The sequence below is a fragment of the Bombyx mori genome, chromosome 1 (genome assembly GCF_030269925.1).
Source record: "Bombyx mori chromosome 1, ASM3026992v2".
In the NCBI taxonomy this organism is placed as follows: domain Eukaryota; kingdom Metazoa; phylum Arthropoda; class Insecta; order Lepidoptera; family Bombycidae; genus Bombyx; species Bombyx mori.
In genome coordinates, this window is record NC_085107.1 from 15166208 (window position 1) to 15184622 (window position 18415).

At 35.3% G+C, this 18415-nt stretch overlaps 1 protein-coding gene across 2 annotated transcripts in view; it reads right to left on the reverse strand.

Moving 5' to 3' along the window:
- Positions 1 to 931: 931 nt before the first annotated feature.
- Positions 932 to 18415, reverse strand: part of LOC101741693 (forkhead box protein F1-A) — a 53046-nt gene continuing 35562 nt past the window's right edge. The window contains exons 2-3 of one of the 2 annotated variants that reach the window (XM_038011725.2): positions 8944 to 9023; positions 3241 to 3257 (exon numbers count right to left, since the gene is read on the reverse strand). In XM_038011725.2, the coding sequence (XP_037867653.1) occupies positions 8965 to 9023 (59 nt within the window). In that variant the 3' untranslated portion in view covers positions 3241 to 3257; positions 8944 to 8964. Of the gene's footprint in view, positions 3258 to 8943; positions 9024 to 18415 lie in introns of both variants that reach the window. The other variant, XM_038011720.2, reaches the window with a different exon arrangement.

The following is an 18415-nucleotide window of genomic DNA, read 5'->3' on the forward strand; positions in this document are numbered from 1 at the left end:
AAATTTTTGGCAGCGACGGTTTCATGCTGTGATGTGCATGTTGCGATCCATAAGCTCATTAGAAGCTTTATATCCAGCGGGCTGATGTGAGCTGACGCAAATTCACAAAGAACAACGTTTGTTCATATATCTATAATACCAATAAGATGTGAAATAAAAAAAAAACTCTTTTTTTATACAGAACCTTTAGAAGCTTAAGAGTCTATTCCAACTATGCGCGGACGGGAAAATTCTCACTTTTCGTTTTTTTTATTGCCCGTGTAGGCAGATGAGCATACGACCCACCTGATAGTGAGTGGTTACCGTCGCCCATGGACTTAAGCAATACCAGGGGCAGAGCCAAGCTGCTGCCTACTGTTAAGTAATCTCCACAAGCCTCGTTTGAAGAAGGATATGTCATAGCGCTCGGGAAACACCATGGAGGAGAGCTCATTTTAAAGCCTGAAGGTACGTGGCAAAAAAGATCTCTGGAAGCGCACTGTCATCACTGTCACTGTCATCTCATCGTTTACGATTTTTTCAGACCTCACCAGGAATATGACGAAAATAAACTAGCCGGTCCAGACTTAGGTACTGAATTTATGCGCTTAGAGAAGAACTGCACATCAGTTTGTTCGAACGTTGTTGTTGAAAAAAAACCGATCACATTGTACAAATTAATTCATTGCATTTACGCTGTTGTACCAAATTAAAAATTTTCACACCAAAACGTGTGCAACAAATAAAGCTCCTATATTTTTATACAATCGATTCCACCGAACCGAAAGAATTCTAAATGCAGGCGTTGTCAACACTTGGGCACAATTTTACAGTGTTACAAGTTGCAAGAAAATGTGAGAAAAAAAACTCACGAATTTTATGTATTTAATTTATTTAATTTTTGATTGGGTCACCAAACCGAGCTGAACCGGAGTGAAATAAAATTAACGTGTTGTATTATTATTATATTTATTAAAAAACATCTTAAAACTAATATCCAATAATTTCAAAATTATTCATTGCTATAATATAATATAATGTAATGTAAATTATAAATCTAAAGGTTGTCGTTCACTGTTTTCGATAATATTTCTCTAAATTTAACTAAAAGTCGTATTGACGTACATATATTTATTTATTAAATAATGTACTAGACTTTTGTTTCAAGCATCGATTTATTTACTACATAACATACTTTATTTTTCACTAAATTTTCCTCTAAAAATAGACATGAAGTACGTAGCAACTTTACTTTCATATATGAATACTATTCATGGATATAATATAATGTGCTAATTTTATTACAAGACCGAAGCAAACTAAGTATAACCGTATTTAAATAAAAGTGGTATTTATAGAGATACTTTCACGATAAAATAAAATTATATGATACAGGGTACAAGAGAATAATTCACGAAATGATAAATAGAACACTATTATTGTTACAGAAATATGTATTAATACTTATCGACTTACTACTAAATAAAAAAAAACATTTGATACGCGATGTAAAATCAAAGTCTAATACTTGACACCGCACGTAATTGTAATATAATGTGCACAGTGCATGCAGTGCAGTGAAATTAATAGAATGCCCTTTTTGGGCTCTACATTTTTATTAGATACTAGTGAAACTCGGTCCCGGTCTGCTGTGTTATAACTAATTGTTGTGTGCTTAGTGCGAGTTTTTACCTTCTCGATCGCGTGAAAGTTAACTCAAATTTGTATGGAGTTGGAACAGCGCCCCTAGCGGCAAACGATGGGAAGCTCTTCCAACTCCATACAAATTTTTAGTTACAGACAGACGTTCGGTGTAACTACTCGTGCGAAATTTGTAGCACATTGATGGTAATATACTAAGTTTATATTCAGTTTGATAGGAAATCTGACGAATGCATGGTAAGGCCACTGAAGTATGAAACCTAGGTAAGGCGGTATTGTAATGTGATAACCGTCGCTTCTCTGTTTGTACATTGTTTAATATCTTTTAGATTTACTAAGAAGGTTTGCGTCTAGTTTTTGTATACATCTATTTATCTTGTAATTCATTGAATCAACAATGTTTACAGCTATTTTCATGACTTACCCTAATTACGTATTTCACTAATAAATCAACTGATTTTCTCACGTTCTTATATTATTATATTTCTTTTTGGTTATTTTGTGATGGGATTTTTACAGCTACAGCGAAACACGTTATTTTCAGTAGAGTATTCGACAGCACTGAAAATAAGTTCTTTTGAAACGTGATGACAGTTGAAAAGAATGTTCTGTATATCTGAAAATACATTTGAAACTATATTTTCAAGTGTAAGAATCATGTTATTCCAAAGAACGCTTTATAGTTGAAAAAATTAAAGTTAAAAGTTAAGTAAAGTTTAAAACTGTCTCCATTATTTGTTTTATCGCCTGTACCTAATTCAAAGATCTGTCTAACAGTCTAAAAGTTGAGTAGTAATGTTACATAAAATAAATTTCGTGTCACAACATTTTTTTAAAGAAATATTTTGGTAGTTTTTGTACCCACTAGTCATTACTGAATTTTAAAATATTTTATAATAAAACATTTTCATAGAACAGTGAAATGGCATGTTTTGTATTTGTTTTTAGATAAGACTAACAACGTCTTTGCATTTTTTTGTGTTCGTTACGATGTATGTATTGATATACAAGCGACCCGTAATATTTTGTTTTATGTTTTACATAGTTCAACAAAGCACTGATAAACTGAAGTTTACCGAGATAATTATAAATTACCACGCCAAAAAATCTTAAATCTCCAATTTTTTCTAAAAATTTCTTTTTTATATTACCGTCCTAAATGTAATTACGATGGACGTAACGTAAGATGAAGCTAAATATGATTGGAGTGGGTGTGACAACACATTATTTATTGACGTCAATACAATTAACTATCTGCAGGTAGATCATTGAATTCTCTGAAACTATCACAGTGAATTTGAATTCACTTGAATTTTGCAAGAAAATTTGGTCTCGCGTACAAAAGGGCGCTTAATAAGCCGTCGCGTACAAAAATGGCGTTTAATTATAATAATGCACAGTCGTGGAAGTGGATGGTGGTGCAGGTGTGGAAGTGACGGATGCCGGCGACGGGAGTGCAGGCAGCGGGGTCGGTGGCGGCGTGGAGTACATCTTGCGGTCTGGTGGAAGCGTTGGCAGCGGCGAGGATAGACTGAAGCTGCCGAGGCCACTGATAGACGAGCCTCCGGAAAGCATCTGACCATGCACGCTGCGCATCCCGAACATTGGCGTTGAACCTGTTAACAAGATTTCAGTTCAGCATACCGGTACAGAATTTTTCTTAGGTGGGTATTATGAAAATGAAATCATAATATCAGGACCATAAGATCGTATATCCAACAGAATTTTTCAAATTTGAAATTTCACATTATAGTCGGTTCTAACTAATAAGAAGTTGGGTTGTGAATTCGTCCACCTATCTAAGCAATAAAAAATAACATTTTGTGTCCTGTCACATAACCCACCGAGTGTTAAGTGGTTACCAGAGCCCATAGACATCTACAAGGTAAATGCCGCCACCTACTTTGAGATATAAATTCTAAGGTCTTAGTATAGTTACAACGGCTACCCACCCTTCAAACCGAAACGCATTATTGCTTACCGCCAAAATTGGCAGGGCGGTGGTACCTACCCGTGCGGCCTCAGAAGAGGTCCTATATGACCTCTTTTAGGTTAAGACTTATTTAGATAATTCATGTAAAAAGGCTAGTCTAAATAGAGGTTAGACAGATCAAAGTTAATCTAGATTCCAAAAAAAGGTAAAACACATTTAAGTCGAATTCGCATAAAAGCAATTTTTGCTGAAATCTAATTTGTACCCCAATCCTCTAAATACTAAATTTCAACAATAATATTATTTATCTATGGATTATAGACTATAAGTATTCCGAATATACATATAAAAATATTCAATTGTTCTATTTCTGTTTACCTTTTGACACTATTACATTTTAATAAATCGAATCGATGTTACGTGTAGATACATAATTTATGTGCACACTAGAAAACTAAACCAGCATTCTTTTTCCGTCACCCCGCTAGTTCTGAATTATTCTTTCAAGATAACATTAACTACATTAACTATAATAGAAAGCGGTGACCTAAAACAAATATTTTCTTAAAGTGCGTGACTCATTCAAAGAAGTTAGCTAAGTTAGTAATATGTTCAATTCGCATAGCCATATACAAGATTTGTTCGTTACTATAGTATAAATAAGTATATTGGTGTTGTATCGTGAAATTATATTTATCAACCTCCGCTCAAGATGTCTTCAAACAATTTCGTATCTTATGGTTATTGCACAAAGAGTATATTGGATTAATTATTGAAAAAAAAAACGTGGAAAATCGTCAAGGAATGGTCTGGCTGGCAGCATAACACTGAAAATAAAAATGCATTCGAAATATCATATTTTAAGACAATAAACATCAGCCGATAAAGGCAATTACTTAACCCTCCAATATTCACGAAATATCGTAAATGAACATTTATCTTCTAGTTTGAGGAGAGTGATACAGGTACGGGTGATACCTACAGTTCCGATTGGAGTCTGTACTTTTGTAAAGATTCCAGAGCATACATAGGTCTTTTGGTTTTTGTCTCGCATGTTCTTAGTAGAGACTAATCCTTGCTGGGCGTCGCTGCGCGTGTAACAACGCGCGTGTAACAACTATGCTTCAGATTTACATAATTCCTACGTAAATGGCATTGAATGAAATAGTATAATAGGCGGCGGTTACGTCCAAAGCCATTTTTTGTTCTGACAACGTAAACAAATAATGATAGGTCTGGAGCGCGACATAAAGGAGCCATACTATGAGAACTGCACGCAATGATTTAAAATTGAAAACGGCCACTAAATAGGTATATTCACTTTAGGTTACTTACTAAATATCAATTTTTGGTCACGATTTTAAAGGGAAATATCTTCAACTAGGCGATTGATTTGGCCAGTAGATCGACGAGTCGGAATGTTATTCGACAGTACGGAACATTGTTAGCTACGATACAAATTCCCATAGACATAGCCCACTGAGTTTCTCGCCGGATCTTCGCGATCCCGATCCGGTGGTAGATTCTGCGAAGCACTGCTCTTGTTAGGGCAAGTGTTAGCAAATTCTCTTAGGTTGAACCCGTGAGCTCACTTACCCGTCCACGCATATCTGGAGTAATCCCTTAGGCTACCAGCGAATAGGTAGAGAAAAAAACAAATACCTAGGTGTAACGAAGCAATATTTTTTGTATATTTAGTAAATTAATATGAAAGTACATATAATAATTAGTTATGTTTTACTTTGTCTACGCGTTAGCCCAACCACATTTTAAGAACTTCCACAACAGACTCAATATATGTGTTAGTGAATAGCCGCCCGCCGCATTAAGCCTTATAGGGGTAATATGTGAACTAATTATCATAGAACATTAAATACCCAATAATAACTAAACAAAGCATATGAAGATTTGCTTCAGGTGTGAAAACGAAGCTACTGCGCAGCTACAAGGCTGAGTATCAGAAGCGTATTATATTAGCGGGCAACTACGTACGTATAATTGCACAGTACAGCAGCAAACATAACTAGATCTTTTCATAATAAAACGGAGAATACAAGAGCGGGGTTTTCTAAAATTGGTATTGGTACAATTCTCATCGGGGGCCGTTCGCCTGTGGCTCGTCTGTTGTCGGCCACGTGCAAGCCCGTGGTACCTAATGGCCGTAATTTAAACAAACCAACAGATCCCAATCAGCCGGCTTTAGAAGTAAAATCCTCCTTGGACGATACTGTTTTCTTGGAAATTAAAACACGCATATGTTACTTGTCGGGTGCATAGATTTATTACTTTGAAATAATTACGTTTTTGAAATCCAAATGTGGTATGATAGCACGCGAAGCGGGTTTTTTATTCACGATAATGTACATTTCAAAGATTATTATTTTTTATTTTTTTTGTATTAAAAGTCTGTATTTGTTTCAGATTGATAAACTCCGACACTGTTTGTCTTCGATAGTTCAGAGGAGCCTTCTGTCATCCATGTTTTAATTTTAATATTATAAACGTGAAAGTGTGTTTGTTTGTCCTTATTTCAAGTGGAAACGAAGGAACGTATCCACATTGTTTTTATTTTTAAATGATTTCGAAAAAATAACATTTTATTCTCACGTGCAACTTATTTATTATCTTGAAATAAATTACGTGATAATTTAGTTATAATAATTGACACCTGACTTCGTTGACTATGCGGGTGAAGCCGCGGATAAAGGCTAGTAGTTGTATAAACCTAAGAGATAAGTGGGGTGCGATTCTTTTCAGGAAATAGAGACGCTAATTTTAAATAGAAATTATCTATATAGTGTTTATCTTTTATTTATTTGTGCAATGAGTATCGGTCTCCCCGATGGACTTAAAACTTTTTAGTTGGACGCACTTATATGATAATTTCTCGAACCATTCAATACAAAACTTTCAAGCTTTTTTTATAGCTTTAGTACGCGGACGAGTATGCAGAACACTTTTTTTTTATTGCCCTTGTAGGCAGACGAGCATACGGCCCACGTGATAGTGAGAGGTTACCGTCGCCCATGGACTTCAGCAATGCCAGGGGCAGAGCCAAGCCGCTGCCTACCAAATGAAATGATGACTTAATGGAAAGTGATTATTGCAGTCGTTATACACTGGCAATTGTAGAGGTACCGCCGCGCCATCATTTTCGTTTTAAATATGCATAACAAAGTATTTAATTTAACGTAAAAAAATGAATATATCATAAACTAGCCACACTCGCCCGCTTCGCTGCGTATTTAAAATTAACATTATTATTTATTGTCATTATTATTAGGGAGTCCAACACTCATATAAATATTAGCCTATCCATTAAGTACATGTATTTTCTACATGGATACCAAGTTTTAAGTCAATCGGATGCAAACCACTGTAGATTTATATTATTAGTATAGATATAGATTCACAGAAGACGGTTGGGCAAAACCGAAATGCATGAATTAATATCTAGACAAATATCGCTAGTATATTGATTTCAGACTTATTACTTTAGGCACGTAAACGTAATTACAATCTTTGGTACTAGCGGTCCCACGGTAGTCGAAATTCGACTATAGGTAATTAATTGAAATTATAAGTTTGTACACTATTATAATTCTAATCTCAAAGACTATTATACTTCTATAGTCACAGATTTCGCCAAGACTTCGACTTTAGACAAATATTAATAATAAAGACAAACATTAATTTATTCTTAATTTAACCACAGACTTTAAGCAATAAGAAAATTAAACTCCTTCGTCCGTGAAATTTTCGAAAAAAGAGGTACAAAATTTTTGCTACACATTTTAATTTTATATAGATAATATTTGCGTTGTCAATGGCCAATGCCTATTATTCGTGATAAAGCTTCGATCTTTTAAATAAAATCCCGACATCTAGTCTCGTTCCAATACATAAATTCGTTACGTACCTACGTACCTGTACCACTTAAATTCCAATAAATCTATAGTTAAATGCGTAAAGTAATTTAGGGCGGCGGCTCCGGCCCTCGTCTCTCCGCGCCTGCCAACTTGAAAGCAATTTATTCCGTCGAGGCCCTCTCTATGTGATCTACGAGCTTTAAAAAGTGACGACAAGTATTAAAACATGACTGTGAAACGTCCGCACTGAGTATTGAGTGCCAGCCAGATTTATTTTCGATTATCGAACCGCTTATATTGTTAATTGTTTATCGAGCACTTTTGAGAAGCCCGCGACGGTCACCGACTAGTCAATTGACTGATCGGTCACAGTAAATAAATCTTTCCTTTAAACTCTGGAATACTATTAGACATTTTGTATAATCGATTTCCACTGAATTCTTTAACACGAGTTCCTAATTTGGAACAAAATCACAAAGACGAAAACGATCGCGGATTAATTAATAATCACTGGTCACCGTCCTTGCCGAACACGTCGCTTGCGACGAAGGGCTCGACGAGTAAATTAACTCATAGACACAGCCCACTGAGTTTCTCGCTGGATCTTCTCAGTTGGTCGCGCTTCCGATCCGGTGGTAGATTCTGCAAAGCACTGCTCTTGCTAAGGCCAGTGTTAGCAACAGCTCCGGTTTGGGTCCCGAGAGCTCACCTACACGCTAGGGCAACGCTGAAATAGCCTCTCAAGGTTCAGCATAGGTAGGATAAAAAAAAACTCTGACAAAAGAACTCTGTATGAACATTGAAATATTTAAATAAAGATATATTACAGCAATGTAAACAAGTATACAGAATTCGCATACGTCGCACAGCATTAAGTCAATGTAAATAATTTTAGGGGAAAAAAAGAAGAAAAAAATACACCAAACGAATTATGTGAATCCTGAATGCCGGAAATTTACGGCAGTAATCAAAAATATTTTTATGTCACTGAGGCAATAAAACATGATCATTCATTCGACATTACACCGGGTATGTTTCTCTAATTACACTCATTTACGACTTTATGAAATGTAACAGAAAAATTATGTTCTATTTTATTAAATGAACGTTTCGTTTTCGTTTGTGATTCGTTTAACAGACATTAAGGATTCACGAGGACGCAATATTCCAGAAATAATCAACTCTAAATAATAATATTCCGTGTCGATAAAATTACTAAAGTAAATGCCTAGTTCATAGCAGTCAACGCGAATTCGTTCTCTAATATAACTTCTGTTCTCACATGTCATCATGATTTGAGAATACTAATTACATATTTCATATTGTTTGCTCTTGATGACGTCTACAACGGAAAGTAAGTGCCGAACAAACGTTGATTTGTGCATTTTAATTTTTACGTGTATGTCTAATCGACACGGGATATTCATTCAGACATTGAAACATGCATTTCACAATTAAAATTCGCGATTTCGGCGTAATTGAAAAACGTAAACTTTCTACCTGAAAGTAACTGTTGATTTCTCAAGTGACAGGTGTAAAAAACGACGTTACAATTTCTGGTATTGCGCCTCCGATCCATCCTATATAAACAAAATGTATGTTGAGCTATTTATTTCAGCACTATTCACAATGTACTATAAAATAGTAGTTAAAAAAAAATTTAGAATTTATATATTTGGAGCGTGCGTTTACGTGAGCACACAAAAATTTTTTTGGTAGGAAAGAATTACAGAAGACCAAAAAAGTTTCGCTCGTAATAATAAAATACTAAAAAAAAAACTTGTTTGGTTAAATTTATTTAAGTATAGTATTACTTAACAAAAAAGGGATTAGATAAACAAAGGTCAACTTGGGCACGTGAAAGGGTAAACGTTTTTAGGATGTTCCGGCGATACGTTAAAAATTTTAAAATAAATAGCGGAGGCTGGTATGTAAATATGAATTCTGCGTTTGAATTTGGCAATAAAAAAATCAAATAGAATATTCAATTTATTACAATACTACTATGAAATTTTATAAAAGTGGAAGTTTTGAACATAAAGGATGTATTAGATATCCGTGTAAAAATACTGTCTATGAAAGAAATTGTTTATTTTCACTGTGACCGCACACAGTGCATTGTAAGCGTTGAACTGTGTCAATTACCGAGTTTATTTATAACTGATTGAGAATAGAACAATCCAATATGTGTGGAGAAATAAAAAACAGATTTTTGTTTACATAATGCATGTTCGACAATGTTTTACTTATTGATCGTCCCTTTAAAATGTCATTTGAAAATTAAAGCTAACGTAAAAAGTAAGTTTCGGATTTTAGTCAGTATTTTAGCTAGTTTCAATAAGCACTTAATAGTTGTTCACTGGTAAATACTTCCACGATGAAAGAATTAACGAAGTGTACTGAAATTCAAAACCCCAAAAATAAACATATCTGTGTAATTACTGGTTATTTGGAGTATTGCAAGCACGTACGACTAGATTTCACGGCTTTGTTTACACCGGTTATAATCCAGTCATGCATAGAACAGCCTAAGTATGTCATACGGTGCTTTTAGGTACCTCAAGCACCGGTTACCGTTCTCGAGTGGAGTCAAGGGCTCGACGAGTAAATTAGCCCTCAGATACAGCCCACTGAGTTTCTCGCCGGATCTTCTCAGTGCGTCGCGCTTCCGATCCGGTGGTAGATTCTGTGAAGCACGGTCTTGCTAGGGTTCGTGTTAGCAACGTCATCAGGTTTGAGCCAATTATTGAAACTTCGAAGTGAACCCCGACTTTTACGTTAGCACATTCGCATTCTGATGTCTGTGAGTTTCCGTAACTGCCTACATTGAGGATCATGAGATACCCTTTATGAAAACGACAAGAAAACCACGTGTATTCTACACACGCGGTAAAAGTGAAACCTTCAGAGATAGAATATATTTTTAGATTCGATTTTCGAGTATTTCTTTCCGTTAAAATCGAATTTCAAACGACGGACCTTCACTTCAAAGCTTTTACTACTGTTCCAAAGTCTGTACGTAAAACGTTATTAGCACAAGTTGAATTGTTGAGCGAAAACAAAAAGTTGCAAATTAAATATGAAGAAAAAAATCTATTGCTTCCAATAAAAAAAATTTGAAGATGTTTCGGCTTTTGTATACATATATATATATTAAAATAACTCTAAATACAGTCGCATCCAAAACATGTTTCTTATGGTACTCAGTCATAATTGGCAGATTACTCTCAAAATCACGCTACTAACCACTAAGAAAATAACGCGAGCCCGCATTGAAAGTCCGAATGTGCCTATTGATATTTTAAACAGCATTCAACGCGTTCTCTTTCAATCATTCATTAAAAACCGAACGAAATGTGTTTATTAAGACAACTGAAAGCGCAATTTGCGGTCGTCCGCAACGACTCAGTATCTGCAAATAGTTGATTGTTGTGTGGGCAAACTGGTCAAGAATAACATTGACTAGCGCTGTAAATTGAATCTATTTTGTGATCGTTGAATAACGTTACAGTCATCTGAAAACTGTTTCAAGTCAAACATTTGGTTTTTAGTTAATAATTTATAATTTGTTGTTATATTGTTGAAATCGTATTTATGCTTAAGTCAAACTCTTATATTAATTTAATAATTTTGATCCTTAAGTTTTATAGATGTTGGATACTTCAATATTTGTTTAACTTATATGCTTTTATTAGCTTGATATGTATGTGCTTGTTTGTATTTCTACAGAATAGAAAACGTTCGATTAACTTGTAAATTTGGACACCCATCAAGTACAGATGACAATACAACAATTTTATATTTTCAACCTTATATCCCGGCGAGGTGGTAGAGCATGATGTCAGTTACACATTGTTTACACTTTTCTCTCAGAAATTAAACTAACTCAGATTTTTTTTAAATGATGTTTTTAATGCCCTAGTCTATGGTGATATGGACAGCAATTGGCAACTATTCCTGAAACAATACTATATTCCCTCCGTAATACAGTGTGCTTGGATGCACTCAAGATAAAAGCGATGGCATATGATAGAGAAAATCACGCCAGTGGTACATGTGTTAAGCAAAAGTGTTTCGGGTTATGTACGGAGCAAGCTGTCGGTTTTTACTGTTGCTAATAATCTGAAAATCCGAATCTCTACTCCTCGCAGATAATCTAGGATGGAAAACTAGATATTAATACAAATATGTTCTCACGGAACTAATCACTAAGCGTGGAATCCTCCTATTAAAGTATAGCACCATTCAAATCAATACACATGATAAAATCAGCCTCAGCGCAGTTAAAGAATGCAGAAATGAGTCAAAGAATAGTGAAGGGAGTCAAAAATTAGCTCAATTCAGTGACCCTCTGATATAAATCAGATGAGCAAATATTTCGCAGATACTGGCAAACCTGTCGGTAAGATAAAACGACTTTTTGAGGTCAGCTAGCTCAATTTTCATTGAAAATTGTTTGTCGATAGACTCAAAAGTCGGGAAGAATGTTTGAAACCACTGCTCGACATGGACAGCAACATATAGCTGATCTGGATTACATATAATCGCTGCCTGAAACATCACGTGCCGTTAGTCGATACGCGAGCCACTAATTTGGAGGAAGCTGTAACAGATGAAATGTTACAGGTCGGTTCTGACAATATAGTCGGTGATTTACTCAAACATGGTGCTAGATAATGTGGCCTCTTTTCTCTTGAATTTGGAATAAAAATAAACTCTGAGTGGAATTTAAAACTCGCGCATAAATTTGCACTCTCTATAATAAAAAAGGAGATCGTGTAGAATGGAACTGTAACAGAGCATCACGCTTCTGTCAACCGCGCGGTATTTTTTGCGAGAATATATACGTAGACTGTCACTAGAATTAAACCCTATAATTGTTACTTGTGTCAACAGAATGTTTTTCAAACGTTCAATTATCATTCGTGTTCCTTTAACAGCGATCACAACGAACGCAGAAGGTTGCATTAATTCTGACTCACGAGAATCATGACACCAAGGGATGCTCTGCAGACTACACTAAATTAAAGATTTCAAACACAACGTCAGTTCAGTTTAATCAAAAAATGCTCATAAACGGAACACCTATAGCCGAGAATAAACAGAGCATCAAGGTTGTCGTTCTTAAAAATCATTTTCGATTTTTTTTTTTTTATGAAAGCGTACGTTAGAGTTCCGCCGACGGCGATATTTTTGAAATACCCATTGCATTTATAAAGATCAAACGTTTCGAACAAACGGGCTTCGTGTAAACATATCATGCGCGAGTGCGCTGCCGGAGTCGGGCGTGTATGCCACGCAATACACCATTATCAACATGTAAACTAAAATACATATCTGATCTCACGCTCTTAGTTTCTGCACCAGAACATTAATTTAATACAACACAAGTTATATTCTTAACAATAACACAGATTCAGCATAGGATTATCGTTACGTTGACAGCAAATTGATGTTAATTTTATTCGTTAATATTCAGGTTACATATTTAAAAACAAAAACTCGTAATATCTAATAGGTATAATTGTTGGATTTTTGGAGACACATAAACGTGCATTCATCTCCCTTGTGATTCGATTTAAAGCGAGCATCAGACAGAAAGATCGGTACGAACGCAGACGCTGCCATTGCACATGTTACCGCAGGTTTTATGATCGCCGTAAGGGAGTGCTGCTGCTTCTGAGAAACGCACGGCTATGCACATGGAAGGCAATAAATTGACGATTATCCGGCCCTGTCTTGTTATTTATTAGCCTATGTACACCTACGGCCGTTTGATCAGCTGTTAATGTGCATAAAATTCCGTTGTGCTAACGTGAACTAGATTAAGCAAATTTACAAACAGGTAGTAAACATAATCGAATTATCTACATTTGTATTTGTTTAATTATTCGACGTTACGTTGCTAAGCACCACAACAAATGTATTTAAAATTATGAAATATACTCGTGTTTCCCAATGTTGCTTAGATTATATTACGAAAGTTCAGAACGGGTTGATCTGAAGAATAATTTTTAATAAAATTATAGTCTTATTGTCGACGTATCCTTTTTATCGGAATTTTATCAATATTATTAATGTAACATCATTCAACACATTAATATTTCGCGGTAGAATTAGGTAGGCAAGTTGTATCATTGCATGAAAGCTATAAGGCTATAATAATAGGCTATATTATCGCAACCGCCATTCATATCGTAAATTTACTAAATTTACTGTCTTAATTTTTCTTCATTCATTCTTCATTTGTCATAGTTTCCTTCATTTTAGAAATCGTTTGCAGGCACGTGTTACTAGTAGGATTTTTAAACTCGAACACCATTACTCCACAAATGGTTCATGTGTCAGCTAGGCAAAAATTTTAAACGCTTATCGTAAATCGAATATAAAAGAATTGCACTATTTATATTATCATAATATCGTTTTGTTTTAAAATTAATAAATGTTTATTGACAACATTTAAAAACTTAGTGCATCTGCATTCATCTGGACATTTCTTGTATTGTCTGTCGTTTGAGTCTGCGAAACGATATTTTTCCTGCGACATGTCCTCCACAACTGGCCTTTACGGTCACACTGTACCAGGGCATCACGAGCATGGACAGTTCGCTTCATAATGTGGTTCAGGTCGGAAGTTTTAAGCGTTCGGGATAAAGACTATTTTACGCAGATATAAATTGACGTCTATCTCTTTCTGTGCCGCTGAATAATGTATGAAAGTCTTATCTGACTTTTCAATATTATATTATGTTAAATGATTGACGTACCGAAGTCAAAAGAAGCTGATTTGTCGACTCGCTGAGTGTATTTAAGCGAGAAGTAATTACTATGTGAAATTATTTTAAAAATGGGAATGGTGCCCTAATATTTTCAGTACAAAGTGTACCGTTGCACTAAATGCAGTGCGGTAATAGAACCAGAGTGCATTTTTTCTGCGTAGATTATCTGTATTTTCATTAGTATCTTTGCACTACCAGTCTTATTTTTTATTGCTTAGATGGGTGGACGAGCTCACAGCCCACCTGGTGTTACTGGAGCCCATAGACATCCACAACGTAAATGCGCCACCCACCTTGATATAAGTTCTAAGGTTTCACGTATAGTTACAACGGCTGCCCCACCCTTCAAACCGAAACGCATTACTGCTTCACGGCAGAAATAGGCAGGGCGGTGGTACCCACCCGCGCGGACTCACAAGAGGTCCTACCACCAGTAAAAAGTAAAAGTCTGTATGACATTTACTTTAATCTCAAAATGAAATTTCTATAAAATTGAATAAATATACATATATAAACCACGTAATAAGATATAAATTTATATAAATATCTCAAATGATAACCATATTCCACCTAAAGGCTTTCAATGAAATGTAGTTCTTAATAAAAAATTTATTGAATCATTTTTAAAGACAAATACAAATCAAGATCGCATTGTTGCGTACAGTGCAATTTAAAGTACGGTGGAGTAATATTATGGAAATGGAAAGAGACAGTGAGATGCACTGCGTACGTATTCAAACGTTTCCGGTGTGGTCCAACCCTGGTCAGATACATTTTTTTCATGAAGACAACAAAACAAACCTGAAAAGATGTTATTGTTACGAAATCTCTTGATACCACTTACGCGCCACCAATCGTGCGTTGATTTTAAGCTATTATATTATACGCTTCCTATACATCTATATATTAATACGTGAAGCTGAGCTGAGTGAAAACTGCACCAAAACATGACTGCAATTTATGTTTACGGCAATGAATTTCTTACTTTATGCTGATAGCGTTAAAGTCTATCTTTGATTATCACGTTCTACAGAATGCACGAACCTGCTGCTAATTTTTCGATAATTCGTAAAATATGCCCAGATAAATGAATATGAAAAATAAATTACATGAAACAGATCCGGTGAGATTAAAAAAAAGCCACCATACACTTTTCCACAGTGATCGATACCTCCAGAGACTCAGAATGCAACAACTTGTGCAAACATGAACAAAGCGCAAGCGTTAATGAAATCAGCGCTCTGCAATTTTATGCAGCGAGTGCAATACTTCGCGAAAAAGTACCAGGTTCACATAACCCAGTAGAAGATTGCAAAAGCGGTTGAAACGTAGGATGATCTAGTATGTATGAAGTCTAGACCAGATCGAGTTATAGTTATATACGAAACTAATCAATACAAGCCTGCTGCGTACATTGAAAGTAAAAGTTTTCAACTACGTCACTCTGAGCATCCGCTGCAGTTCAAAACGCATTTCCATGCTACAATACGAGAAGTGCAGCTCTCATTACGTCTTTGTTTGCAATAATATCTCCTGTGGTGAAGATTCGAGCAATTTTAAAGAAAGACCGTGTGTGTGAAATTCGTGCCCCAATTTCCTGGGCTCATACTTAATGTCAACTTTATATTTTTATGTGTTCTATTCTCTATTCTATCAGCCCATGGACGTCCACTGCCGGACATAGGCCTCCCCCAAGCCTCGCCACAAAGACCGGTCCTGCGCTGCCTGCATCCAGTGTATTCCTGCGAACCTCAATAAGTTGTCGGCCCACCTTGTGGGAGGGAGGCCTACCCACGCTACGTCTTCCAGTACGCGGTCGCCACTCAAGAACCTTCTGGCCCCAACGGCCATCCGTGTGTGTGTTATGTGTAAAGCTATGTAAATATACACCAACCATAATTTTATTTAAGAATTCTGTAATTTATTTCAATGGCTTAAGTGACACCTAGATTTACTCAGGTACACAAATTAAGACACGTCAAATTATCAAAAAAGAGCAAATACATACGTTAATATATTACGAACAGTAAAAATACGATAAAAATGTGATCTTTCGCAAAGATCAACAATCCACAATACTATCACAATGTAAACAATATATACTTAATTATACATATTAAACCATATATAATTTGTAGAAATTAACTGTTTTAAGCGAAACAGATCCGAACGAAACTGCCAATGATAAGAAGTGACGTAAAATTATAAAATGTGCAGATTCTCATCACCTTGGTATTTATTCATCTGAATATTACAGAACTTAAATGAAACAGTCAGTCAAGTGTGATATTCAAATTTGCCTTTTAAAACAATAAGGGCAGATCACACTAAACACTAAGAAGTTTATTTTAGCTGCATTGATGTTTCGAAAGTCATTATTCTCTAAAAAAAATATGATTTTGGGTATCGTGGTACGTTAATTTTTTTTATCCGATTGTGCTCGAGACTAGGGCCCTTCTATGGAATAATACTGCAAAGCAAATCACAGCGTAGCTGCGGTGGTCCTGCGATCAAATATAAATTCTTCGATTATATTTACATTTGAAGAAGGTATAACAATACGCGTCATAAAAAATGCGACCTTCAGCTCCACTATTCGCGTAGTGACTGGTTAACCGCTGCGCGTATAAGCTTCGGTAACCATTTCAAACTGTGGCATTGAGCACGTTTGCCTGTTTATGGCAAAAATTTGCTTAAAAGGCAAATTAATTGCCTTCTATAACAAGCACAAGTGACTTGAGGTCTTAACGGTTGCGAATCAAGTTTTCTATCGTCTAGACAATCGCAAATGTCCCAGACACACAGTCGGCTATTATTATTCATTCTATAGCAAATTTATTATTAACGGAACATTAAAAACTTGCTAAACTGGATTAGTGCTACTTTTGCCAGACTAGTGGCGCACCCTAATCAGTGGAGTCTAGCATCCATGAGATAGATAATTGTCTCTTTCAAAATTTTGTATGCAGAGTACATAGTAATTACTGTGTCAGTATTGATCAATACACTATACATAATTTTCATGCCAAAGTGTTGGAGGCACAGGTGATTTATTTTTTGCGAATGTCAGATAAAAAACTTTCTTTTGTTTTTGATGATGAGCAGAGTTCGTGTTGCATTTTCGCATTTGACTTCAATCATTTTTATTTTCGTATAAAAGGCGTTTCCTTTACGAAGTCAAGGAACCCTAAATTATAATTGTGCAGCCGTCGCAAACACTGGGAAACGTATGACTGTGGAAACAGATCTCGATTTTAATATTACTCTTAGCGGTTTATGCGCTCCTAGTACTCGAACCTAAAGAGACCTAGCATTTAGTCAATACGGAACGGTGCTAGGACCTAAATATGACCTGAACTGCTCGGTAGCCTAATTAAATATGTAGATTCTGGCATACCTATATATATAACATGTATATTTATGGCATAGACGACTATGACGTCAGCCGTGACGTCAGAATGCAAGTAGCGTGCAATTCGTGTAGCATTCACGTTCATTGTTTGGTTACATATTAGTTTCTAGAGTTAGCTGTGCGATATCAGATGTACGAGTATTTAAAAAAACTACTTAAGCATTGTATTTTTTTAATAGTTCTAGAAAATGATGTACTATATCGTGTTATTTGGTTGTTTATTTACAACTTAATATTTATAGTATAATTAATACCAGCGTGTTGGCTATTTCCGCCACGAAGTAATCTTGCGTACTGTAATCTGAAGGTTAGCTTATTTAAAGCACTCCAATAGAAGTAAGCTCCTGTATTCACGTAATGTTTCTCTATGTTCCTATGAAATGGTCTTACCACGAAAAGGTTTTTACCTTTATATTGTTATAAAAGAAAGAAACCCATTAGTTGGTTCACAATAAAAGTTTAAATTTTTAAGTACTATTAAGATTTGAAAACAATTCAAGTTGGGTTCGATGCCTGCAGGTGCATTTACACCAGGTATATATTATTTTGGATGAAATTGAATCAATTCTATTTGAATTATGTATTAAAATATATGATTTTTAACATTCATGCTGTATAATTATAATGTTGTATAAAAAATCATGATTTTATTAATTAAATGGAACGTTCAAAGTCACGGCTTTTAGAAATGTGGTTAAGAACTACACAAATATACTAAGATGTATTAAGACATCATGCTTACAAATGCATTATTTTGCGTTTACGTATATTATTAGCTCTT